The 26,496-nt window shown below is 37.1% G+C and overlaps 1 protein-coding gene across 12 annotated transcripts in view; it reads left to right on the forward strand.

Moving 5' to 3' along the window:
- Erc2 (ELKS/RAB6-interacting/CAST family member 2) overlaps positions 1-26,496 on the forward strand; it is a 909,407-nt gene that overhangs the window by 360,396 nt on the left and 522,515 nt on the right. For all 12 annotated transcript variants that reach the window (XR_016533027.1, XR_016533028.1, XM_090320748.1 and 9 more), the window contains one exon: positions 10,987-11,154. Coding sequence is in view for 10 of the 12 variants with exons in the window: in XM_090320748.1 (XP_090176874.1) it covers positions 10,987-11,154 (168 nt within the window). In the remaining 2 variants the exon portion in view is untranslated. The remainder of the gene's footprint in view (positions 1-10,986; positions 11,155-26,496) is intronic.

A 26,496-nucleotide genomic window follows, 5' to 3' on the forward strand; every position in this document is an offset into this window, starting at 1 on the left:
CTTCATGCATGCTAGGCAAGCACTTTAACCCCTAGGCCAAACTCCCGGTCCCAGTACTAAAATATTTTAAAGTCAATGTCAGACAATGTGACACCATGGTAAGTGTTAGAGCACCAAACTTTACTTGCTGGTTCTTACTCTTCCTCATGGCTGCAGATCAGCAGCCTTTATTGTATTCCTTGAGCATATAGATAATTGGATTAGAGGCTGTGGAAAGAATAATAAAACACTATAACAGTAGCCAAAAATTTTGGGGTGTTTCTTGATGTCAGGTAGTGTACTAACTGCTTATATATGTCATTGAACTTAATCCTGGAGATGAGTGAAGAGGCTCTGTTGTTGGGGCCATTTTGTGTATAGCACTTTAGTCACTCTCCTGATGTCATCAGTTGGTGACTTTATGACTATTGTCATCAGTTAGTCGAATGGATTTGCAATCCAGAGGTTGTTGATCACTTAAGTCACATTTCTGTCCACTGCACTTAGTTGGATGAGCTGAAAGGGCTGCTTCTTTTTCAGTATCTGTTTTTATCTCTCCTCCCCAAGGTCTTGATATTTAACACCTATATCCATTCCCCAAGACTGTGTTTCATCTTTCTTTTAGCTCTGACACTAGCTTTTGTCTGCTTTTCTTTTCTTTGAATTTGGAATGAAAGGAGGAAGGAAATGGGATTTGAGGTCTTATAGGTAGGAACCTATTTTTTTTCAGAGTTCACAATAAGCTGTAAGATGAATGCTATTTTAATTTTAGCAGATACCCTTTCTGTTTTTTTCGTAAAGTCATTGGGGAAAATTATTATGTTAATTTTTGAATACTTTTACATGCTATACTCAAAAGCAAACTATGTTGGTTATTAGAGATTTGTGAAGGAAGATCCTATTTCTTATGGTCACGCAGAGATCCAGACTTAAAAAATCTAACATCTGTATCTCCACCATTTGTTAAGCTTAGCCTCCAAAATGTCAGAGGAAGGAAGAGGATGGAGGAAGCACCAACAGGAAGTAATGTGTCTCACTTCCACTTATATTTTACAAATGAAATTTGAGGCCTTATCTTCACCCTATGTTCTCGCAATCATACTCTTCCCAAGTTCAGAAAGGAGAAAGAGGTGGATATGAAAGTGATCCTGTGGTTACCATCACAACCACTTTTGGGTTCTGGCTTTTTTATGGTCTTTGTCTTTGGCAGTTGTCGGTATATTGTGTATATTTACAATTTACAGATTTGAAGCTGTCTATTTGAATGATTGCATCTTGAATGAACTTCAGATATACTCATGACGAAGGCTACTACTGAGTAAAACAAATGAAACTTTGTGAAGTAAAACTGTTGGCAGCTTTATGAGTGTTCCTTTTTCATTTTCTATTGAAGTTGTATGTTTATTCAATTTTTGAATTGTTAAATAAGTAACATAGAATCTGTGAAGATTTTCAAGTGCTCCTTTTTCTCCCTCAAGTGTTTTATTCTCAAGTGTTGTAATCTCTTTAAGACTGAATTGTACCATTTGATTAAAAATTATTTTAAAAATTATTTATGGTACATCAAGTAGCACTTACTGTTTTGTCACAACGCTGGAACTGTTTCTGAAGGCCTACAGAAAATATGGAAGAGGAAAGTCAAGAGCCTTTTCATGTAACTTTTAGAAACATTCATTGCTTTTGGAACTGGTTATAATTCCTGGGTGCTGACATGAAGATTAATAATGCTAACTCTGATTTTGGCAATTTTTGAAAATTTCACTGCTGCAATCCTTTTCTATTACCTGGAACTGAAGTGATAACAAATACTTTATACATCCAGATAGAAAGTTACATGTTCATACATTTTACACACACACACACACACACACACACACACACTCACAAATTAGATCAAAAGAAAGTGAGCAAGTCTCCCCAAATAGACAGTTGTTTCTAGTTTTATCATTAGCTCTCAAGTGATTAAGTCAGGTGTAGAAATTTGGGAATTCATCCTTGTGGATCTTATATTGTGAATTTTTTCCTTTTTATTTTTTTCTGGGAAGTGATAGTACTCTTTGCTTTGCCAAGTATTGTTATTGAACCAGCTATCAAACTTTAAGAGTATCAGGGTCCTTTAAAATTGATTCATGTTGAGTGAAGAAGCAGAGAAAGGTATTCCACATATCCATGCATTTTAGCTTTTCTGGCCTTACCTGATGCTGGACTAGCCATTATACTTGAGGCTTTTCTGATTATTTTTAAAATGTTAGACACTGTTGTGCATTGAGTCTGAACATTATTAAGATGCACTTCAGTTCCGTTCACTGGTACTGAGTTTGGAACTACATATTCAAGTTTTTAATTGAGTGTCTTCTTTCTTGCCTAATACTCCCTGTCTTTAAACTTCTATGCATCATAAAGCCCATGTGCCTGTTTGTGGTTTTGTGCCATCTGGAAGTTCAAACTTGACTTTAGAAATGATGTTATTCTTGCTTCCTTCAAATTCGGCTAATGTTGCTTGAGAATTGGATACTGTTCAGGTCAAAGTTTTGTAGTAAAAATAAAAAAGAAACTCTCAAACATTGTTTCTTGATTCTGAGAGACTGAGTAAAGCTCTCATGATAGAGTGAAGGTGAATGAAAGGCAGGATCCAAATTCCTTTGATGTTAAATATCTGATTTTTGGCTCATGGAAAATAAACTCCCAAGCAGAAGACCACAGCTGGCAAAGAGTCCCTACTGCCATGTTGAGTTTGCGGGTTGTAAGCAGTGTGTTGATCACAACCATCCTTACTCTTATTTTATTCCAGGAGAAATGTTCTCATGGCTAGGGTTGCTTTTCATCTCTTCTGAACTCAGGAAGATGCTATGGGCACTGACAGATCACACTTGGTGAGAAGGTGCTACAAATGTTAAGTATATTTAATTCATCATACGGAGTCTCTTTTTCTCAGTGCTTTCCAGCACCATTTCTCCCTTCCATACTGTGATTTATTTACATCGCAATTTGGATATGGTTATTCCCTTCTGGATCACACATAAGTCACCCAACTTTGATAACTAGATTGTGGGACTAACAGAGCCATAGATTTCTTCTGAGTCCCACTCAGTAAGCCCATGTATAAATATCTGTAATTCACTGTAACTGCTTCAAACCACTGGTATAATTTGGAGCACTCAGTATGTTCTGCCAGTTTCTCAGGAACTCACCCAATAGCCCATGTTTTATGCATAAACTGAAAATTATATTTTGTCACATCTGGAAACCCAAAATGGTGTTCTGGTACTGTTCCAGCGAGATAGATGAAGAAAGATATCTTCAGTTATTGATAAGCTACTTCAGAATCTGGCATGCTTAAGCTATACTCTAAAATGCAATGCACTTGTCATAGATTTCACTTAGGAAGATTCCCAGCACCATAATGTAGCCCCCACCTTCTCAGCCCTGTATGTCTATATGGCTATTGTATGAGAAGAAACACAGCTATCAGACAGTTGAAGAATCTAGAGTTCTCGATCGCTGACCACAGCTATCTGCCCTCTCTCATCATTCAGTCAGGGCCACTCTGCCTTGTAGGCTCCCACCACCCGTCATCAATGACTTCCTCAGTGGGCTCTCCCAACTCCATCCCCTTTCCTGGTCTGGAAACTGACAAAACTGTCTCCTTACCCATTTTCTCACCATTATCTACCTTAAAAACAGGAGGAATATCTCCGTCCTTCCCTTCCTCTTTCCCTCTCTCCCTCCCTACCTCCCTCTTTTTCTCCCCCCCCCATAGGGAAAAAAGGAGATTTTCTTTCAATTTTTTCCTTATCTTTGATATCATCATACTTCCCTCGCATAGTCTATCAAAGACTGGCTGCTGCCTATAACATCATAAAATACTGGAGACGTAGAGACTATTTTTTTCAGCCTCTATTTCACAGATGCAGAAGCAATCGCTGAAGGTTGAATGGGAGACACTATCTACCCCAATCTTCACAGATAGAAAGAAGCAGACCTGAGCATAAAACCTCTTCCCATTCTTCCAGGTTGCTTTTTGATCTGTTTACAAATGTCTTTATTTTGGTTTATTAGAATAAATTTGGTACTTCTAAATGTTATCTGATATATTGTATATATGCGTATTTGATTATTTTCATTTCTTTTATGGCCAGAGATGTCGAGCATTTCTTCATGTGTCTATAGGCCATTCTTATTTCTTTTTCAGAGAAGACTGTAATGAGTACATGTCTTTTTAAACGTTACCCCCTCCCGCATTTTTTCCCATTTAACATTCTCCATGCCCTTTCGCCCAACCCAGATTGTAAAGTTCATGTCAAACGTAGCATGCAGTGAGTATCTTTGTTGCGTTAGTTCATCCATTGTCCTGCTGTTTCTATGATTCCCTTTCCCTTCCATGGATCAGATAAGTTGTATATAAGACAAGGGGTACAGAAAACTAAAACAGAAAGAAAAAGTAGAAATAACTGCATACAGAACATAATAAGAACTTTTATTTCCAATTCTTGGAGTTCATTTTGATATGCTTCATCATGTCTTGTCCTGTGCACTTAGAGACTGGGCTATTGTAATGTTCTGCTAAGAATATCATAGAAATATTCTAGTTCTTACAAATGAAGGAAACCATGCAATCTATACTTCCTTTGGCCTTGCTTGCTTTGCTTTGCTTAATATAATTTTCTTTCTAGGTCTTTGCATTTCCCTGTGAATGGGGCAATGTCATTCTTGCTGATGGAAGCATGGAACTCCATTGTGTATATATACCACATCTTGATCCATTCAGCTGCCAAGGGGCAGAGGGGTATCTAGGTTGATTCCATGTCTTAGCTATGTTAAATAATGTTGCAACGAATATTGTTGTGCTGGTAGCTTTAGTATGGTCTTGTTTGTTGGGTAGATGCCCAGAAGTAGGTTTGCTGGATTATTGGGGAACTCTATGTTTAGATTTTTGAAAAACCTCCACACTGCTTTCCAGAATAGTTGAACAAGTTTACATACCCACCAACAGTGTAGTAGTATTCCCTTTTGGCCACATTCCCTCCAGCATCTGTTATTAGAGTTCTTGATAATGGCCATACATGGGTCTTCGTGTATGCTAGGCAAACACTCTACCACTAGGCCAAACTCCTGGCCCTATAACAATGTTTTGACCTGTGCCAGCAAGCCCTAGTGTTTCCCTAATTTTTTCCTATAGTTTTTTCAGGATATCTACTTTTATCTCGGGGTTTTTGATCCATTTGGAACTGATTCTGGTGCAGGGTGGCAGGGTGCTATATAAGGATTCAACTTCATTTTCTATATGTATATAGCCAATTCTGCCAGCACCATTTGTTGAAGAGGCTGTCATTTTCCCAGGCTGTTTTTTTTCTCCCTTATCAAAGATTAGGTAGCCATAGATCTTCTTCAAGTTTATTTCTTGGACTTCAGTTCTATTCCAATGGTTCTGCCAGTACCAAGCTATTTTTATTACTACAGCTTTGTAATAAAGGGTTAGAATTTTGGTATTGATATTCCTCCAGCACTGTTCTTCCGACTAAGGATTTTTTTGCTATTCTGGATCTTTTACTACTCCATGTAAATTTTTTTATTGAGGAGCAACATTTTCATGAAATGAAAATGCCTTCACTTCCTACAATCCCATTTCTTCCCAAGACACTATCTTTCCATTCATTTATGTTCAAATATTTTGATAGCTCTGCTTCTTGGCTTTTGGTATGGTTTCTGGTGTATAAAGTCTATTATTACCTTAGTATTACTATTATTAGTAGTAACATTATTACTTAAACCCTACTATAACCTTGGCACCTATCACCCATATGAACTCTGTTGTCTTCTACCTCTTTATTCTCCCAAGAACATATGTGATAACATAGTTGCTAGGCTTGGTTTTGTGGTTTCATTTTTTTTTTTGGTCTCATTCATGAAAGTTATTGTCACAAGATACTTCTTAGCTTTAGTTATATTTTCAACTTTATTATATTGTAAGTTATAACCTAAGCCCTTTAAATTTCACAGTTTAATGAACTTAGGTATATTGGTACACTATGTTATCCAGTGCTCTAATCAATTTAGAAAATGAAAGATTTAGCTTGTCTTTCCTGCTTCAGGTAGTATAGCTCCTTTTTGTACCACTATAGAGTGTTTTTACCTACTTTAGAATTATTTTAGAAATTGACACAGAATAAAGCAATAAATCCTCCCAATTTTTTTCATTAAACTTGTTTTTTAAGATTCAGTATTGTGCTGTACATATCTGAAGTTTATCACTTTTAGTGGTTTTATATTTTCTGTACAAATACACCACACTTTTACTTTTTCACTCTCCTGATAGTGTGCATATGGGCTGAGGCCAATCTTTTTCATATATTTTTATTGTAATTAATAGAAGGATTACATTATATTCAGCAGCTAGAAGGTGCATTACTTCACATACATTGATACCCTTTCTCATGTCATGATACCCCCTTCCCTCCCCCCTCCACCGCTCATCGTGTTTTCCCCCTTCCCTATCCAAATTCAAATAACCAATCAAGCATATATACAATATATCAGATAACAAAGTGAAATACTGCAAAAATATGAGATAACCAAGGGACAGCAAAAGAGATGAGAGATAACATAGTACATTAAGGACAACATCACTCCTATGGCTTTTGTTTCTATATCCTAGAGGTCCTTTCATTTAACGTCATACTATATGGCCTTATGTATCTAGGTTCTGTTCTATTTTAAATTTCTGTCTAATAATTAGGACAAATGAGGGAAACTATTGAGCCTATGTTCCTTTGAGTCTGGCTTACTTCACTTAATATGGTTTTTTCTAAGTCTTTCCATTTCCTTACAAATGGGTGGATGTCATTCTGACAGCAGCATAGAATTCCATTGTGTATAAATACCACATCTTGTTGATCCAGTCATCAACTGAGGGACATCTGGGTTGGTTCCATATCTTTGCTATGGTAAATAGTGCTGCAATGAATATCGTTGTTCTAGTGAATTTAGTATATCCTTGTTTCTGGACGATTGGGTAAATGGCTGAGGCCAATCTTATTTGCTGTAAATGATACTACTACAATTTCTGGAAGCATCCTTTTTTATTGTAATTAATAAAAGGGTTACATGATATTTGCCAGATAAAAGGTGCATTAATTCACATATATTGATACCCTTTCACGTGTCTTGGTCCCCATTACCCTCCCCTCCACCCCCCCGTCTTGGTTTTCCCCCCTTCCGTATCCAATTTCAAATAACCAAATACAAATAAATCCAATATATCAGATAACAAAGTGAGATACTGTAACAATATGAGATAACCTAGGGACAGCAAAAGAGATGAAAGATAACATAGTACATTAAGGACAACAATCATTCATTATATGGCTTTTGTTTCAATAAAACTAATCTCCAAAGTAACAACTATCCCATTAAAAAATGGGCCAAAGACTTAAAGAGAGTCTTCTCTGAAGAAGAAACAAAAATGGCCTATAGACACATGAAGAAATGCTCAACATCTCTGGTCATAAAAGAAATGCAAATCAAAACAACTCTTAAGATTCCACCTCATTCCAGTTAGAATGGCCAGGATCAGGAAAATGAATAACAACAGATGCTGGAGGGGATGTGGCCAGGAGGGATCACTACTACACTGTTGGTGGGAGTGCAAACTGGTTCAACCACTATGGAAAGCAGTATGGCAGTGCCTCAAAAAGCTAAACATAGAGCTCCCCTATGACCCAGCAATTCCACTACTTGGCATTTACCCAACCATCCATAAACTAGGGCATACTAAATCCACTAGCACAACAATGTTCATTGCAGCATTATTCACCATAGCAAAAATATGGAACCAACCTAGATATCCCTCAGTTGATGAGTGGATCAACAAGTTGTGGTATTTGTACACAATGGAATTCTATGCTGCTGTCAGAAAAAACAACATCGCCCCATTTGTTAGGAAATGGAAAGTATTAGAAAAAATCATATTAAGTGAAGTAAGCCAGACTCAAAAGGAACTTAGGCTCATTGGTTTCCCTCATTTGTCCTAATCAGTAGAAACCTTGGGCTCTACTAGCAGAGATCTGCAATAGAGCAAACCTTGATACATAAGGCCATTTAGTATGAAGCTAATTGTAAGCATCCTTTTGCAGGTGCATATTATATAGTCACTTAGGATTTTCCTTAATTTTCATTTGTTGTAGTACACCCAGTGCATTATTTCTCACATCATGGAATCTAAGCACAAAATAGTTCATCTTAGTGGGGGTGACTCTTATAACCCATAAATGGTTCTTAGACCTTCATGCCTTTACATACAGCATACATCAAGGTATTACTAAGGTTCCAGGGGTTTAATTCTTTTTTTTTTTTTTTGGCCAGTTCTGAGGCTTGAACTCAGGGACTGGGCACTATCCTTGGGCTTTCTAAAGGTTAGCACTCTACCAATTGAGCCACAGCACCTCTTCTGGCTTTTTCTGTGTATGTGGTACTGAAGAATTAAATCCAGGGCTTCATGCATGCTAGGCAAGCACTCTACCACTACACCACATTCCCAGCCCTCAGCACAAGAATTTTACTGCATATAGATGATGGCAGTGTTGTCTGATGAAATGTCAGCATTGTCATTTTGGCAAAGGATTCTAGTCTTAAATGTATGTATATGTGTTGGTGGATTATGGCCTGTGATCTTAGCTACTCAGAAGGTTGAGATCTGAGGATCACGGTTCAGAGCCAGCTCCGTCAGGAAAGTCTGTGAGACTCTTGTCTCCAATTAACCACCTACAAACTGAAGTGGAGCTCTATGGCCCAAAGTAGAAGAGTGAGTGCTTTGAGCAGATAGCTCAGTGGGTCTATATTCCTAGCTACTCAGGAGGCTGAGATCTGAGGACTGGGGTTCAAAGCCAGCCCAGGCACTAAAGTCCATGAGACTTTTATCTCTAATTAATCACCAAAAAACAAGAAGTGACGCTGTGGTTCAAGGGGGGTGGGGTGAGCCTTGAGCTGAAGAGCTCAGGGACAACACAATGCCCAAGAGTTCAAGCCCTACAACTGACAAATTTTTAATAGAAAAAGCTCAGTGGCTGAACTGAAGTCCCACAACTGAAAAAAAAAAACGATATTCAATTAACAAATACATGTTTTGGGAATAATATATCAAGTATCAAGTATCATTACATATTAAATAATATTTTTATGTTCATCCAGCAGCTTGAACTGAGGACCTGGGCAGCAACCCTGCAGTTTTGGTTTTTTTTTTTTTTTTGTAGTTTTTTGATCAAGATTAGTGGTCTAACATTTGAGTCCCAGCTCCAGTCCTGGCTTTTTAGCCATTAATTAGAGAAAAGAGTTCCACAGACTTTCTTACCCGGGCCTGGCTAGGATTTTAGTCTTGGACACCAGCACTTGAAAGGATTATTTACTTAGAAGTCTCCTAGCCTGTTGTTAATAACAATTGATTTTCACATAGATGTCACTTTCTTTTTGTAGGATTGTAGATTTAAGACAGAATCTTGTATGTACTAGGTCAGACATTTACTACTTAAGTCACAGTCTTGGGGCTTGAACTCAAGGCCTGAGCATTGAGCACTGTCCTTGGACTCTCAAGGCTAGAGCCCTGCCACTTGAGCCATAGCACTACTTCCAGTTTTTTCTAGTTATGTGGTACCGAGGAATCAAACCTGAGTCTTTGTGTATGCTTTCATGCTAGATAAACAGTCTACCACTAAGCCAAACTCCCAGCCCCATCTCTATAGGTTTGGGTTTTTTTTTTTTTGCAAGTCCTGGGCCTTGAACTCAGGGCCTGGGCACTGTCCTTGGCTTTCTCAAGACTAGAGCTCTACCTCTTGAGCAACAGCACCATTTCTGGCTTTTTTGTTTTTGCTATGTATGTGGTACTGAGGAATTTAACCCGGGTCTATATTGATCCATATTGAGTAGTTTTAATAGAAGATACTCTTTTACATAGAATTTAAGTGTTAAATTAAAATTAAAGCTTAGCTGGTATGGATGGCTCCTTCCTATAATGCTAGCTACTTAGGAGGCCGGGATATAAGGGTTATGGGTGGAAGACAGCACACAAGACTCCTATCTACAATTAACTAGCAAATAGCAGGAAGTGAAAATATGACTCAAGTTGTAGATGACTCCCTTTGAGTAAAAGGCAGGTGAGAGTATGCAGACCTTATTGGGTTTAAGCCCCAGTACGGGCACCAAAACAAACCAACAAAATAAGCAAACAAAAATAAAGATTATATTTTCTTCTTTTATTTATGACATTTAAGAAGCAGAAACTATAATTTTCTTTTTTTTTTTTTGCCAGTCCTGGGCTTGAGCTCAGGGCCTGAGCACTGTCCTTGGACTTTCTCAAGGCTAGAGCTCTACCACTTGAGCCTCAGCACCACTTCCAGCTTTTTTCTATATATGTGGTACCAAGGAATCGAACCCGGGTCTTTGTGCTTGCTAGGCAAGCACTTTAACCACTAGGCCAAACTCCTGGCCGAAACTATAATTTTCTAATTAGAAAACATATCTATGTCTCAGGTAGAAATAGGATGCTTTTTCTACCAAACACATGTTGACAACACTTATTGTGCTAATTTAGGATTTTCTGCTCATACCAATCTCTTCTTCCAGATGCTCATCTGAAAAAGCTCATCTATAAATGCTCATCTGTAAATCTTTGCCATTGTTTTACCCTCTGTGGGCTCAGTGCAAGGATTATTAATGTGCTTTGTTTCCACCCAAATAAGCAAGTAAATAAACATGACGGTGTATTATAATTTGACAATACTTTATTTCAAGAATCTTTACACACTTGAAATATTATTGTTGACAGATGGTCACAAGACTTTCCACTAGAGTACAGACTGGAAATTTGTGGCCTTCAGGTATTGCATTCAGGTATCTCTGAGTAGTTGTTTGATCATATTGTGCTCTGTAGACACAGGCTCCAAGCCCCCATAAAACCACTCTCAATTAGTAATAACTTCTTTGTTAAATCAGAGGCTTTTTCTCCCCTGATTTCAGGTAGATGCACTGAGATTACGATTGGAAGAGAAAGAATCTTTCCTGAACAAAAAAACAAAGCAACTACAGGACCTCACAGAAGAGAAAGGGACCCTGGCTGGAGAGATTCGTGACATGAAAGATATGCTAGAAGTGAAGGAAAGAAAAATCAACGTTCTTCAGAAAAAGGTGAGTGATTGACATACCCTTTTAGAACTGGTGTCACCCAACAAAATATATCATCATTAAAAAAAATTTGCACACATGGAAAATAATTTCTTAAGTGTTTAAATTAGGAAATATATGCATTTATCTACTACTCTTTAGTGTGTTAATATTTGTATTATATAATGTTTGCATTAGCTCGTGGATTTATTTGATTACCAAAAATCTAAGTATAGGTGATTTTTTAAAAATTGACAGATTTTTTTACACTCAGATGTAATTCTAATATGATAGAGATGAACATGAGCTGAGTGTTCTTAGCTTATACTAGGCCCTTTGTTCAGTTCATAGCACTAGAAAATTAAAGAATTTTTTAAAAGCCTAAAAGGTTATTTTAATTTTTCTTTTTTCCTTATTGTGAATTGAATAATATATTTTACTGGTCTTTAGGTATATTTTAGAAACTTCAAAAACTTCTGGCTTCTCTGGTTATACAGGGGAGATTTTATTACACTTTTATTCGTCTGGATTCTGTATTCCAATGAATTTTATATCCATCACTCTAGACATGTTCTATAATTGCATAAACTTAGGTAGGCCTGGTACATTCCCACTACAGTAACAAAGTCTTCAAGACTGAATAATATATGAAAAACAAAATTTACTTTCTCATGATTCTTGGGGTTGGGAATTCCCATGTCAAGGTGCAGGCAAGGTTGTTGTCTGACCAGAGCCTTCTTCCTGCTTTCAAGATGGAGCCTTGACTCTACTCTGCATTCTCTCAGGGCGACAATGTTGATGGATGCCTAGTTTCTGTAACCCTTTTATAAGGCTGCTAATTCTGTGCAGTTGGACTTGGATTTTATGACTTAAGAGATCTAATCTTAATTCTATCACATTGGCTGCTAAGTTTCAACATATGAATTTTGAGATTAACATTCAGGCCATACCAATGACCAAACCCCATGTAGACTTTTTTTATGTGGTGGGGAATAATGTTTTATCCACATTATTCAACTGCAATCAGCGGAGGGAATGCATAAGATGCTCTAGTGATCCAACAAGATGTTAAACCACATAAAGTCTTCCCCCTTTTATCATCTTTAAGTGACTCATTTATCTATTATAATCTTGAATTTGTAATAGCACCATCATGTGAAAAATTCCCCTTGTCTGTGGTGCTCAGTTTTGGGGAGACTCTAGACTGTCCTGCCTTTTCTTAGGAAAAAGAAATGATGAGCAAGAAAAGAAATAAGTTCAATGGTATCTTATGAAAAGAAAAATATGTTAGAAAGACAGAGCTCTTAGATTGACATTCATTCCCGAATCAGAATGGACACTAGCAGGGGGTGGCAGGACTGGGTCTCCAGAACACTACTGTGGACAGGATGTGGCCTGGCACTGAGTTATTGCTGCCACAAATGGGACTGTCTTCTTTCCTCACCTTCATCATTCGCTTCACTTTTACCACCAACCTCCTAGCTGTCGTCCTACATTTATCTATATGTTTCTTGTAGTCTGGTCTCAACAGAGAAACTGGATAATCCTTTTAAATCAGAACATAATGTATGTCACTTTCTTACCAAAAACTCTCGAGTTATAACCAGCTATATAATCTGTGGGAGACACAGTAAAAATGGAAATGTGAAACGTCTTGTTTAGAATTTGAGAAATTCAGAATAATTTAGCAGAGTATTAAAAGACGCTTGAGGCCAGTGCAGCTGCATGAATCACATGCTATGAGGCTGCTCCATCTCCTTGGTTTCCATTTCACTACACTGATGATAGAAGACCCATATTATCCTGCATGATCATCTCTTGATGTCTGTCTCTTGTCCCTTTACTCATTTCACACTGGCCAGTATAGCCTGTGAGTTCTTGCAGAAACATCAGGTGTGTCCTCTTGGCATGTGACTTTGCTCATCTCTGTAGGAACACTCATCCTGGACTTCCACTGCCTAGTTTGCTAGCCAGGGGCCTTAAATTCTTCATTTGTACTCAATGTGAGGTTCATACCAAATTCTGAAGATACCATGAAAAGTAGAATGTGAATGATGCCAGTAAGTTTTCTGTTAAAAATAAATGAAAAATTTTGGAACATATCAGGTAAATATATTTGGAGATTATGTTTTCAAATATATTTTGCATTATATGTGTGTGAATATACCTCCTTTTACTTTTTAAATGTTATTAGTAGAGTGATAAATTACCTATGTTACCTATGTACCATTATGTTCTGGTTATGCTTCCAAATTTATGCTTTAAATATCCATATGGCTAATATTTTTCTACCTTTTGGATATCTGCTCAAATTACCTGCACAGACATATATAAAATAGCATTGCCACATTCATACTTTGTGTTTTCCCATACCACTTTATTTTCCCAAATAGACATGTCACTTTGTGGCAAATATATGTATATTTAAATTTCTTCATATTACTGGCATGTTACTAAAATAGTAAGCTTTATTACTGTTTTCTATTTCTTAGACCTTTGGTGCCTAGAAAGTATACTTGGCTCAGTAAATATTTAGTGAACGAATGGCTGAATGAACTTTCTCTAGGGTTAAAGTCTTGAGTAGGTGCATTAGATTGGTCAAAATTGGGTCACACACTGCCTTCTATTCTGAGAAAAGCATTCCTGCTCTTTCAAGGACAGAGATACTTGTTGGCTATGGATAATTTCTATGAAGTTATCAATAAATTCCCAATATGTAGACCACTCCCTCTCATCTATGTACCTATATTTTCATAAATAAGTTCTCATGTCTTTTCTAACTCAGAGAGACAACAAATAACGTGATAGGACATTTGTTATTAATTATTAATCCCAGAAATCAAGGAATATTTAGGCTAATGTTTTTCTTGCCCAAATTCATAAGACCTAGAGACAATTTTTTTGTCTTTGAGCAAAGAGAAAAAATTCTTTAATGTAAATTATATGAAAATATTTATTTTCTCTCAGTTTTTTGGTGACAGGGAAAATAAGAATGAAGTGTAAAAGTGAATTGGGAATTGGGAAATAATATTCCAGTGACTTATTTGCTAAGAGTTGGTATTAAATGCTCTTAATTCTGTGTGTGTGTGTGTGTGTGTGTGTGTGTGTGTGTGTGTGTGTTTGTGTGTGTGTGTGTTGTTCCTGGGGTTTGAACTCAGGGCCTGAGCACTCTCTCTGAATGTAGAAATAATGCAGAAGACATTGTTTTTGGAGCTGGAGATGCCTTGAAATTTTGACTGTGTTCAGCAGACTTGACTGTTGTAAGCCACGATTGAATTGGAATAGCAATAGCTTTGGGTTAGAATGTGTAGTCCTGAAGGAATAATAAACATATGTCAGTGTTAGTGTTGTAATATTACTTCCATGGAAACTCACACTGTGTTTCAATGCCAGTAAAGCTGGATATGCTCCTTTGCTGGTCTCATTCAACTTGGTAAAGTTGGTCTTGCACATCAGATCTGTCAAGTTTGCCTTTGGAATCGTGGCTTTCAGAAGTCCTGTGTGCTATGTGGGCCATGAAGACCTGCCTAAACACAGTGCTTAGATGTTTTGTCACTTGAGGACAATAGAGAACTCCAGGTGACAGAAAAACTCTGATAAACCTTTTGTAGGAAGAAAAATCACCCAAATGCACTTCTGTCCCTGATATCATATTCTTGGGTCCACTCCATAATGCCAAGTTATGGAATATTTTAGGTAAGGGTCAAAATTGTAAATGTATAGTAAGTATTTAGTGGAATTTCCTTTTCCAAATGCAATACAAAATTCAGGTGAATAGTAGTTTTCATGTTGTGGTTGTAGCATTCTTTTCTCAAACTCGAATAAAACTTCAGCTGATGAAGTGCTACTTGACTATTGAGTTTCTGTAGGAAATATCATAAAACCTTGATGACATTGTACATTTGGAAAGTGTATAATGCCCAAGATTTTAGGACATGGTAACATTGTTTAAAGCAGATCAAATTCAGACTTATATGCAGCTCATATATTCTTGAAGTATAAGCTTGCCACCCAAGAATTTTTTAAAAGCCATTAAAATTGAGCAAAAATTCCATGTCCATTTCAATTCTAAGTTTCAGTTCCTTGTGCAATGCAAATTTGTAGAGCAAAAGTACTTTATTTTGGGGGGGGGTAGAAAAACAGATGGAAATTTCTCTGTAAACTAAGTTCACTGGCTATTTACTTTGTGAATTGCCCTTTAAGATAGAAAAGGTAGGGAGTTGGCTTCTGGGATGTATATGTAGAATATATATAGGCAGAATAAAGATATTAATATATATAGTATATGTACTATATACTATAGTATTATAGCATATAACACATGTTATATATAGTATATATAATAAATATATTAATATACTAATATATATTAGTATCTTTATTCTACCCATCTGGAGTTATAGCGGTGAAATTCTGTATCATGATTAAGTTAGCAAGGATGTTTTTGAGGCATAGTTATTAGCATACTGACTTTTTCTTAAGACTTATTTTAAAAAGTAATACATTATAAGATGGCCTGCAGAACATTTGCGATTTCCACAGTAGTGTACAGTAGAAGTAAATTATGGAAGACGTCTTATTCATGTTCTGTCTCTACGTTTAAATATCTAGTTTAGCTCTTATACTTGTTATTGGCAAACCTCTTAATTCTCTAATCATATTCACTTTGCATTTATTGAGTGCTTCCTATGAATTTGTCAGTCACTTCTCCAGGTTCTCAAATTTCTTTTATTATTATTATCTTTTCCTTTTTTATAAAAATTTCATGGAGAAATAAGATATTCTCCAGTCCCCATGAGGTAAGCAATCTTCTTATAGAAAAAGAGACACATAATCCCATATATAAATACAGTCGAGAACAACTTATGGCATGTGTGTGGGGTGGGTTCATGCAGCAGGAGTTCCTTTAGACTACCTGAAACAAAAGGGAATTTATTGTAAAAAAAATTATTCAGAGCTCCAATAGCTGCTCTTTAGAACAAGATTGAGAATTTGGATAGCTTGAAGAGGCTAGGAAAAAGCAGATGCCATTGGGACTGTCTGGTCAGATACCTCTGCTGTTGTTGGCTGCCCTCTCAACATCTCTCTCTCCTTAATAAGAATTCAAGGGGCCCGGAGTGTGGCCTAGTGGTAGAGTGCTTGCCTAGCATGAACAAAGCCCTAAATTTGATTCCTTGGTACATACACAAGAAAAGACAGAAGTATTGCTATGGCTGAAGTGCCACTGTGCTAGACCTGAGCAAAAGTGCTCAAGGACAGTGCCCAGGACCTGAGTTCAAGCCCCAGGACTGGCAAAAAAAAAAAAAGAAAGAAAGACGGGCTGGAAGTTTGGCCTAGTGGTTAAAGTGCTTGCCTAGCATGCATGAAGACCCGGGTTCAATCCCTCGGTGCCACATACATAGAAAAAAGCCAGAAGTGGTGCTGAGCCTCAAGTGGTAGAGCTCTAGCCTTGAGAAAGTCCAAGGACAGTGCTCAGGCCCTGAGCTCAAGCCCAGGACTGGCAAAAAAAAAAAGAAAAGAAAAGAAAAAGAAAGAAAGAAAGAAAGAAAGAAAGAAAGAAAGAAAGAAAGAAAGAAAGACAAACTGAATTTAAGGCCTTGGGATTGAGCTTCTTGTTTCTTGTAGGATCCTTCCCCCAAAGGACTGTGGGAATTGTGCCTTCAAACTTTACACTTGGCTTTTGTCTTCAGTTTTTGTGTCACTGGGGAAAGTTTTTGCGATTGCTGCAGCCTAACAAGGGTTTTTATTTCTTGGCTCAGTTCAGAATTATGTATTCTTTTGTGAATAATGTCTTCCCTCACAGTTCTCATACCTGTAATTGTCCCAACCACGATCATCAAAGTACCTTCAGCTCCTTCCAAATCTTGGCATGTACTGGTGCTTAATCAAAATGAACTCAGCCAACTTTCAATGGATGAGAACTCTGGAGAAGAGAAATTGCTTTGAGATCTACTTCTAACCCCCAAATATAGTTAGTTACGTGAAGAGTCATTTGTCCCAGTGGAATGTCAGTTTCACTCACTGTTTCCAGTACTGTGTGTTCTGTGTAGGCTATTAAGATGGAACTAGCCCTTGAGTAATAAAAGAAGGAGGAGGAAATGACTATTGCTCTACTCACCCAACACTTCTAGTCTTTGTTCCATTAGTCTGGAAGAGTGAAAAGGCTGAAGGCTTGAGTTAGGTAGTTAACCTCTCCTTTCCTTTCTCTTTTTAATAATTATTTCAAAAAGAAGCAATAAGAAATGTGGTAGATACAGAATACGTGGGACTGCAGCCAGCATGGCATAGAATACCATTTTACAGTAAACTTGTTTTAAAGGAATACTCTAACAATAAAAGGTAAAGATGTAACTGGTATCCTAAATGTTTATTGTTTTCTAGGCTCATTTATACTGTTGTCATTCCATATGGATTAGTGATTCTTTAACTCTACATTAATATTGTGGGTAGAGATTCAGTGTGCAAGCAGTACTTTTTCAGTTGTTATTATTGTATGTGATCTGCCACTGACCAATCAATTCATATGGCGTAGATGACTACATTTTTATTACAAAGCCTGGTTTCTTGAAACATGCATGTTGGAGCCTCATTAATAATCTTGAGGAGGAAGTTGATTCAGGAAGAAAACTCAAAAGCATATGTGGCATATAACAGACAGGTTGAAATCGTTAACTCCTGTATCATTGTGTTTCTAAATATAAAAGAAGGAACACATATTATCTTTAGGAGTAACCCTAATACTTCCAAAGATCATTCAATGAACCTTCTTTGAAATAAGCAATAAAACTCTCCTGAATATGTGAAAAAAAAGAATATTGCCTTGTTACCCAAAGAGAGTGCTTCCCTTTCTCCAGTCCTTATTATGTGTGATATTTCATGCATGATGAAACAAAATTGCTTATTATACATGGTCATTTCTAATAATGGCAATGTATAGGATAATTATCATCCTAAAATTATTCTCCACTGTTGATAGAGCCCTTAGCAGACACTACATTAGAGTTTTCACATTCTTTAGAGTTGGAGTTCTTATAAACTCAGTAGTCTTTAGATGCTATTGTATTCTTCATTTTAAAAATGAGAGTCTAGAGACTGTGTGGATGTAAGTCAGCAGTAGAGTTTTTGCTTAGCATGCATCATGAGCTGCATTTTGTCCTCACATTTGGAAAACAAAATAAACCCCCAGAGTGATATGGTAGAGAAACATTGGTGCTATTCTTGGCCATCATACTATTCTGATGATTTCTCAGCCGAAGCAGTTGGAGAAGCTTCTCCTCTTTGCTCTTGGCTATTCAGCTAAGATCTGACCTGCTTGGTGTAGGCAAGCTTAATCTCAATGTGAAGTCAGGAAGTGGGTGATAGCTCTGGTTTTCCATTCACAGTCAAGGTGGCACTAGGCCTTAGACAGCGTTTTGCAGCTGATGTCATTTTATAACTCTTCTTATCCTTTGGGAAATTTTAGCTTTGGATTCGAATAGTTGCAAGTTTAGCTACAAACATCTAGAGAATATCATGCAGTCCAGGCATGCTGCTAAAACCATACTTTGCCAACAAGTAATCATGCAGAATGTCCAGTTCACAGGAGATCTTTCCTTTCATGTATAGACTATGCTAGTTATCTTTGTTCTGTATGACATTTATTTCTTAAAGTGGATATTATTTATTTAAATAGACACAATACTCCCCTTTGACTGTTATCTCACTTGCTAGGCTTAGCATATTTTTCTATCTTCTCTGGCTTCTGTTTAGGCAGTTGACAGTGAAGACTGTGTTGTGTGGATTGGGGGTTTGTATGTTATGGTAAATAAACATTCTCAAAATACTGCCATTATTAGAATGATTAAAAGTGATCTGACCACATTGCACATTGATCTTTTTTTGGCTAGTCCTGGGCTTGAGCTCAGGGCCTGAGCACTGTCCTTAGACTTTCTCAAGGCTAGAGCTCTACCACTTGAGCCTCAGCACCACTTCTGGCTTTTTTTTTTCTATGTATGTGGTACCGAGGAATTGAACTCGGGTCTTCGTGCATGCTAGGCAAGCACTCTACCACTAGGCCAAACACCCAGCCCCACACTGATCTTTATATCACCTAATTCATATGAGGAGGAATAGTAGAGGAAGCATAAAATAGGCACAAATTATCTAATTTAGACAAAGCAGATATGGGGCACCCAGAAGGCACCTCCCACTGTAAATTTTTATGGCTAATCCCCAGCATTCCAGTGACTTTTTAACACTAACCTTTATTATCAGATAAAATTTGAACTTTATTCTACCTATCTCTGGGTTCAAAATAATTTTGACATTCACATTAAATCTGAATTCATATGTATCTTTCAGTTATTGGTAGTGGTGTTGGTACTGGAGTTTGAACTCATCTTGCTAGGCATTCTAGTGTTAAGCCACAGCTCCAGCCTTTTTTGTGCTGTTAATTTTGAGATAGGGTCTAACTTCTTTTGTAGTTGCTGGCCTAGAATGTGATCTACCTATTTGACGCTTGCCCTCATAGATGGAATGAAGGGGAGCTGAGGGAACCAATATGTACCACTTCTTTTGTTGAAGAGGCATGCAGACTTTGCTGCTATATCTAGGAAGAATGCCCCTCTATGTAGGCACACACCACTGATTGGTTGAGAGGAGGACTCTCAAACTTTTCTGCTTGGGTTTGCCTTGAGCTATGATTTTCCCAATAACCAGCTTTCTATCTAGGAGTACTGGTATGAGCCACCACTCCCTGTGATTTTTTTCATAAAATTATTTTTACATTAGGGGCTGAATATAGACTTAGCTAATACGCACTGCTTTGATCTGGCAAGTTTAAGAAGTTTGTGTAGGTCACTGTGATGTGCCAGGTTTTTTTTTTGAATAATTTCATTCTTGGTCTAGGGAAATAAATGTGTTCTGTTCTAGTTTGGATTTGTAATGTCTCCCACAAGGCTTATTTATTGTCATCTGATTGTGCATAGTTGTAGAAAATGGGCCAATCGAGATGTTCCTTCAGAGCATCTATTTTTCCCTGTCCTTTTCTGATCTCTTTTTTTCCCTGGCTTCCATGGAGTGAGCAGCTCTGCTCCATTGCAATTTTCCTGCCTTCCATCTCAGAAACAGTGGTCCAATTGCCCATTAGATGAAATCTCTCCAACCATAAGCCAGTAAAGTATGATTCCTTTAAATCATTTCTTTCACATGTTTTGTCACAGTGACATAGCATCAGAGACCTTGGACACTATTGACTTATATTGGCCAGATTGCATCCCTCCCTCTCCCCTTCTTCCCTCTCTTCCTACTTCCCTTCTTTTCTCTTTCCCTCCTTCTTTTTTATCCAGCCATCAAATACTTAGCATCTGTAATAAGATGGGTGTTCTGCAGATGTAGATACTATGGCTCTGTATGCTATTAAGGTGGAATGTCTGCCCCCTAGATGCTCAGATTTATGGGAGAAGCTACTAAACAGGTTTTCAGTGTGGTGTATAATGTGCACACTACTCTCCAGGTACACAAGTACACTCAGAGTGCATGAAGGGCATCTCACTTTGCAATGGGGAGAGGATGGACAAGCAGGACTTCCTAAAGAAGGTGATGACCAGCTATTATCCAGTTAATGACATCAAGAATACCATCTGCCAGAGTTTGACAGGAAAGGGAAGTACAGTGTGCTTGGTGGAAAATAGAAGTAGTTTAATAAAGCTAGACCACATTTCTTGCCCAGTTAAGGAAACAGATTACACAGAGAGAACCTTTTTCTGTGTGTGTGTGTGTGTGTGTGTGTGTGTGTGTGTGTGTGTGTGTTCTAGCAACCAAGCATATTATATAATTAGAGTTTGAAAGACAGTTTGACTTCCTTATTGCAAATGTCTCCCTCAGTCTCTTGTGATTTGCAAGTGGCAATAACAATTATTTGTGTTATTTCAAAATGTAGTTCAGGGCCAAATCGTGCTGAGAACAGATTCTCATTCAATGAGAGAGCTGATTTCAAGCCAGAGGAGGCAAATTCTCCTTTAAGTAAATATTTGGTGCTTGGTTAAGACCTTGTATTCTTATACTCAATTTACTAGCATGGATTTCCTTTAAAGGTTTGTTTATAATCACCTGTTAAAATCTTTGTAGATTTAAAATGAAAATACCTAGCATGCCTTGGCTGTAGCAGCTACCCAAATGGTCACAGGCATCTTGACACACCTGTCCATCTCAGCTGCCAGCTGTTGCATATAGTTTTGTGATATGGGATTAGACATAGCTGAGTCTTTACATATTTCCGTCTGGAGATGATTCCATGTCTTCCCACATGTTCCCCAGGCCATTTGATTTAAATCAGTTTTATTTATGTGGGAACAATTTTTTGTCTGCCTTTTTCATTTATCTGTGTTTGACAATAGATTCTATTGTGTTGTACAGAGTTTAGACATAGCTATATTAGCTATATTAGTATTTATCATGTTATTTTGAAAGCAAAGTCCACAATTGAAAACTTTTTAAGTACGTATTTTAGTTTCTCTGAAAGTAAATGTGAAGTTGGAATAATGTGTTCTTGGGGCATATAACTCCACAATGATTGTGGCTAATGTGTAGCTTTCTGCTGTTCTGATACTGGAATCTCATTCTCAGTATTTTTTGCTTCATACTTACTTGATTATACAACTGTGGCAAACCAAATGATAAGACTACCTTAAGCAGATAATTTTCACAGAACATTAATTCCAAAGTAATGACAGAATATATGTCATTTTGGGATTTCATAATGTTTTATTGCATCTCTTTTTGAGATTGCTGATTTTTAAGCAAAACAGCAATAGTGCCAAAATGCAATCAGTCCTTGCCTAATATAATTATAACTGATAAAAATAATTTCTACTTCTAAGAAAAGCCATGTGGTAGGTAATTCTGAATTGGGCTTTAAGATATCATATTTCTGTGGTATACAGATCTTAAATAATATCAGAGACTATAAATACAATGCATTCTTTTGCACTGGTGTTAATTTTATATGGCACAGATGATTTTAAAGAAAGGAGATTGAGTGGGCTTGATGTAATCACAGGAGCTCTTTGATATTCTCCCAAGGTCAGACACTGGGAAGTCAGATTGCAAAAGATATGTAGCACTGATGTGAAAATGGAGGGGTCATAGGACAAGGACTATGGAGAATCCCTTAGGCTATGAAAGGTTTGGGATGACTACTAACAAGCAGCAAGCATCTCCGCCCTAAAACCACACTCAAAGAATGCCAATGAGAAGAAGCCTGGTAGTAAATTTTCCTAGGGCTTACAGACAAAGATGCTTACCTTAGCAGTGGTATCAACCTTGTAATATCTTTAGTAGAGGCCCTCGTAACTTCTGAACTATGACTTGACAAATGGATGTTTTTTAAGTCACTAAAACTGGTTGTATTTTGTTACATTATGTAGAAAACTGATATAAATATATGCTGAAATCTCTAGCTAATAGCTATCAGGCCTTTCAGAAATTCAGGGGCAAGTTAATAGGAAAACACAGATTACTGATATAAAAAAACATTGTTTTATTGAAGTAGCACTGACTATAAATGTGACAAAAGTCATTTTCAGATATCTTCCTGACTGCTCAAGTTGGAAATTATGGAAGTGTTGAGGTTTTATAATTTTAGAGAGATTCATATTATTGTAAAATATGTAGTTATGAATATGCTTTCTTACACTTGTTTTTGCCATTCCTGGGGCTTGAACTCAGGGCCTGAGCACTGTCCTTGGGATTTCTCAAGGCCAGAGCTCTACTACTTGAGCCACCACTTCCAGCTTTTCTTTTTTCTACGCCAACTCTCGGCCCAACTCCCAATTCCCTCTTATACTTTTAAGATTATACTATTGCGTATCAAACAACTAAAATTTCCTAAAATGTGCTATTATAAGTTTATATCTGTTTTCCTGGTAAACCTTGAGTAAGGTCAAGGCAGTTACAAGGTCTTATTCATCTTTTTATTCCTAGTGACCAGCATGGAGTGTGGCATGTTTTAGGTGCCTAATAAAATGTTGGTTGGAAAACTGAAATGGATTGGAATGAATAAACAAACCAGTGCAAAGTTCTGGTTACAAGTGGAGTGAGTAAACAAATAGGAATGGCTGTGTTCCAATAAAACTTTATTTACAAAGCAGCCAGATTGGCCCATGGGCTGTAATTTGCTGAATTCTGGTATAGAACACAAGTTATTCTAGCCTGTAGGCAATTTTCACATATAGCCACCTTCATGGCAAGTAAGAAAGTTTTATTTTTAATGTGTTCTAAATATTGAGTGGAGGTGAACAAGATGTGCTTCTTTTTTAACCATATTTACTGTTTACCTCAGACATTCCTTCTGGTGCAATGGGAAGTAAGTCATTCATTCCCAAGGGTGAGGTCTTCCCTCATTTCTGTTGCATTCTGTACCTTTTTGTGAGTAAAGCCTGAATGAAGCAAAGCTAAGCAAACAGGATGTACTCGAATGAATAGTACCCATTGACTTGGAGTGGAGATAGTTCTTTCTTTAGTGTTAAAATATGAAAGTAAATTCTTTAGGCCACATATGATACCCTGACTTATAAAAGCTTATAAAGGGTGGCATACACACACTGGGGCTCTCTCTAAGTTATGAATGTTTATGGACTTATGAACAGCTGGAGGCATAGTCAGGGGCAGCCAGGTGGAAAGGTAGGAAAATAGTGAAGCAAAGATTCACATTGGTAGCATTTTCTTAGAGCTCACAAGGGAGCAGTCTGTGGGACCTGTTTGCTGTACAGACACAACATCTTTGGTAGCTGAGGAGAAACAACTGTGAAGTGCTTTACCAATGTTCCCTAAGCTATTCATTCTAACTACAAGAAGAAATATGTGGGCATTGATTTAACCACAGACATATTTATACACAACTTTTTTTTTTTTTACAAAAATCTATTTGTTTTTCTGATCAATAAAAACATACCAGAGGAACATAAACTCAGTGATGGTATATTCATCCATTGAAAGTCAATCAATAGAAATGATATTATGGAATGACATAGAGGATATTCAGATTGTTTTGTTAGGTTATATAAACTGTTTACCATATATGTACAGAAATGTATAAAAGAATGTTTTCATACTTTTACCACTTTAAATTTTATTCTGTTGTAAAGTTGATATACAGAAAGGTTACAGTTATATATGGAAGGCAGTGAGTACATTTCTTGGTAGACACTGCTACATCCTCTCTTATTTTCTTCTACTTTCCCTCCTCTCCCATCCATCCCCACTCAAGCTGTAAAGTTCATTTCCAACATAGTATGTTGTAAATATCCTTGCTGCAATGGTTCCTCCTTTGTCTTTTGTTTCACCATTTTGTTACTTCCCTTCCTTTCCCCAAATCAGATAAATGCAAATACAAGACATAGGTCACCCGAATTAAAAACAATGTCAGAGGATAAATCAAAGGAAAAAAGAAAGAAAGAATTAAGAAATAACTTCACACAATACATTAAAAAACCTCTTGTTTCTGTATCTTGGGGGTTCATTTTATATATTTACAGGGTAATTAGTTTATTAAGAGCGTAGACAGTGATTGAATGGCGTAGCTCTACATTGCAGTGCTCTCTCAGGCCTTTTAATCTTTTCTTATATATTAGTCACCTTTCAGTTGCTGTGACAAAATACCTGAGAAAATAAAAAGAAGGTTTATTTTTGTGCACAGTTTCTGAGGTTTCAGTTCAGGTTTTGTTCCTGTGTTGTGGTAGGACATCAGGGTAACAGGATTGTGGGGTGGAGGAGTCTGTTCACTTCCTAGCAGCTAGGAATTGGTGGGTAGAGGATAGAAGGCTGGAGACAAAATATACCCTTCCAGGGCCTATGCCCAGTGACCTGTTTCTTCCAGCTAGGCTCCACTTCATTAGGTTGTACTTCCTCCCAGTAGCACTCAAGTTGGTAACCAATTCTTTAACAGATGGCCTTTTAAGTGATATTTCAGGAGTGAACCTTAACTGGCCAGTTAATGGCATATCCTATATTTCAGTTTCCCTGTCTTTAAGATGGGGAGAGGCTCATATTTAACACTCAATTTCAGCTTTTCTCAATATAGAAGGTATTTGAGAAATTCTTGTAGAGTGAAATACTCATTGCTAGTTCCAAATTATTATTTTATACTCAAAGTGAGAATTTAAATTCTAAATTCATCAGCTCTTTCAAAGATCTTGGAAAAAATTGGAATTACTTTCTAAAAGTCATTTACAAATAATAAAATTTACTGCATGCGGTATACAGTTTTAATAAAATCACTGGACTATGTGAGGCCCTGCACATATCATATGGCACAGCTCTGTCACCTCAGAAACCTTCCTGTGCTTTCCTGACAATGATCAGCCTCCTTTTTTTCTCCCCAGCCCCCAGTCTCTAGAAACCACTGGTTTATTCCCCATCCTATGTTTTTGCCCTTTTCAACATTTCATAGAAACAGGAGTCCTCCAGTATATATTGTTTTGTGTACGGCTTCTTTTGTTAAGCATCAGATATTTGAAATTCATCCGTGTTCAGCCTTTATCAATAATTGATTCTGGAAACTAGGCTTCTAAAGGTAACCCTGAGAATAACCTGGTTATCTATGCAAATGTCCATTACCACACCAGTCTTTCATCCCTGAAGTTGTCACACAGCCAGAGTTGTGAACTTGTAGAATGATAGCACCAAAACAGACTTTAGCTCCAGCCTCTTCTGAGAGCCAGATGTCAAAATGTCAAATGTATGAGCTCCAGTCTGAGCTCAAAACCCAGAACCTTTGATGCTAACATTGCAGTTATTTTAGAAGTCAGTTTAGGGTAAACAATGCAGGCCTTGAAGGAAAGAAAGAGACATGCAAGACTTGGTGTGTGTGTGTGTGTGTGTGTGTGTGTGTGTGTGTGTGTGTGTGTGTGTAAATACATGTAATAAACTACATTGTTTTGAAATGGTAGGACAAAACTGAAAAGGAAAAGAAACTAGAACCTTTTATAGTTAGAACAAAAAGAAGGGATGCCTTGTCATTATTATAATTTACGATAGGGATGAGTTTTCCCAGTAAATAGTGGATAGTGTGTATTGAAGCCAGTTGCTACATAGATAACAGCTCTCATTCCTGGAGCAATGAAGGAAAATTGGCATAAGTCTTTAAATGTGTAGTTTGGCCTGATGAGTATCAGACAATGCAAAAGTTGTAGAGGTGTAGGCAGATTTGCCTTGAACCTTAAACAACGACGAATACTTCTACTATTTGTTATTTATCTTTTTCATCTTTTTGTCCTAAAGGAATAGTGCTTTAAAAATCATTGTTTTGCTAAATACTGTTTTATATGTTTAAATGCATGTAATATTTGGACATGGAAACCAGAGTATTTTTCTTTGTTGCTGTTTATG

The sequence above is a fragment of the Megascapheus bottae genome, chromosome 2 (genome assembly GCF_031878675.1).
Source record: "Megascapheus bottae isolate mThoBot1 chromosome 2, mThoBot2.hap1, whole genome shotgun sequence".
Taxonomy (NCBI): Eukaryota; Metazoa; Chordata; class Mammalia; order Rodentia; family Geomyidae; genus Megascapheus; species Megascapheus bottae.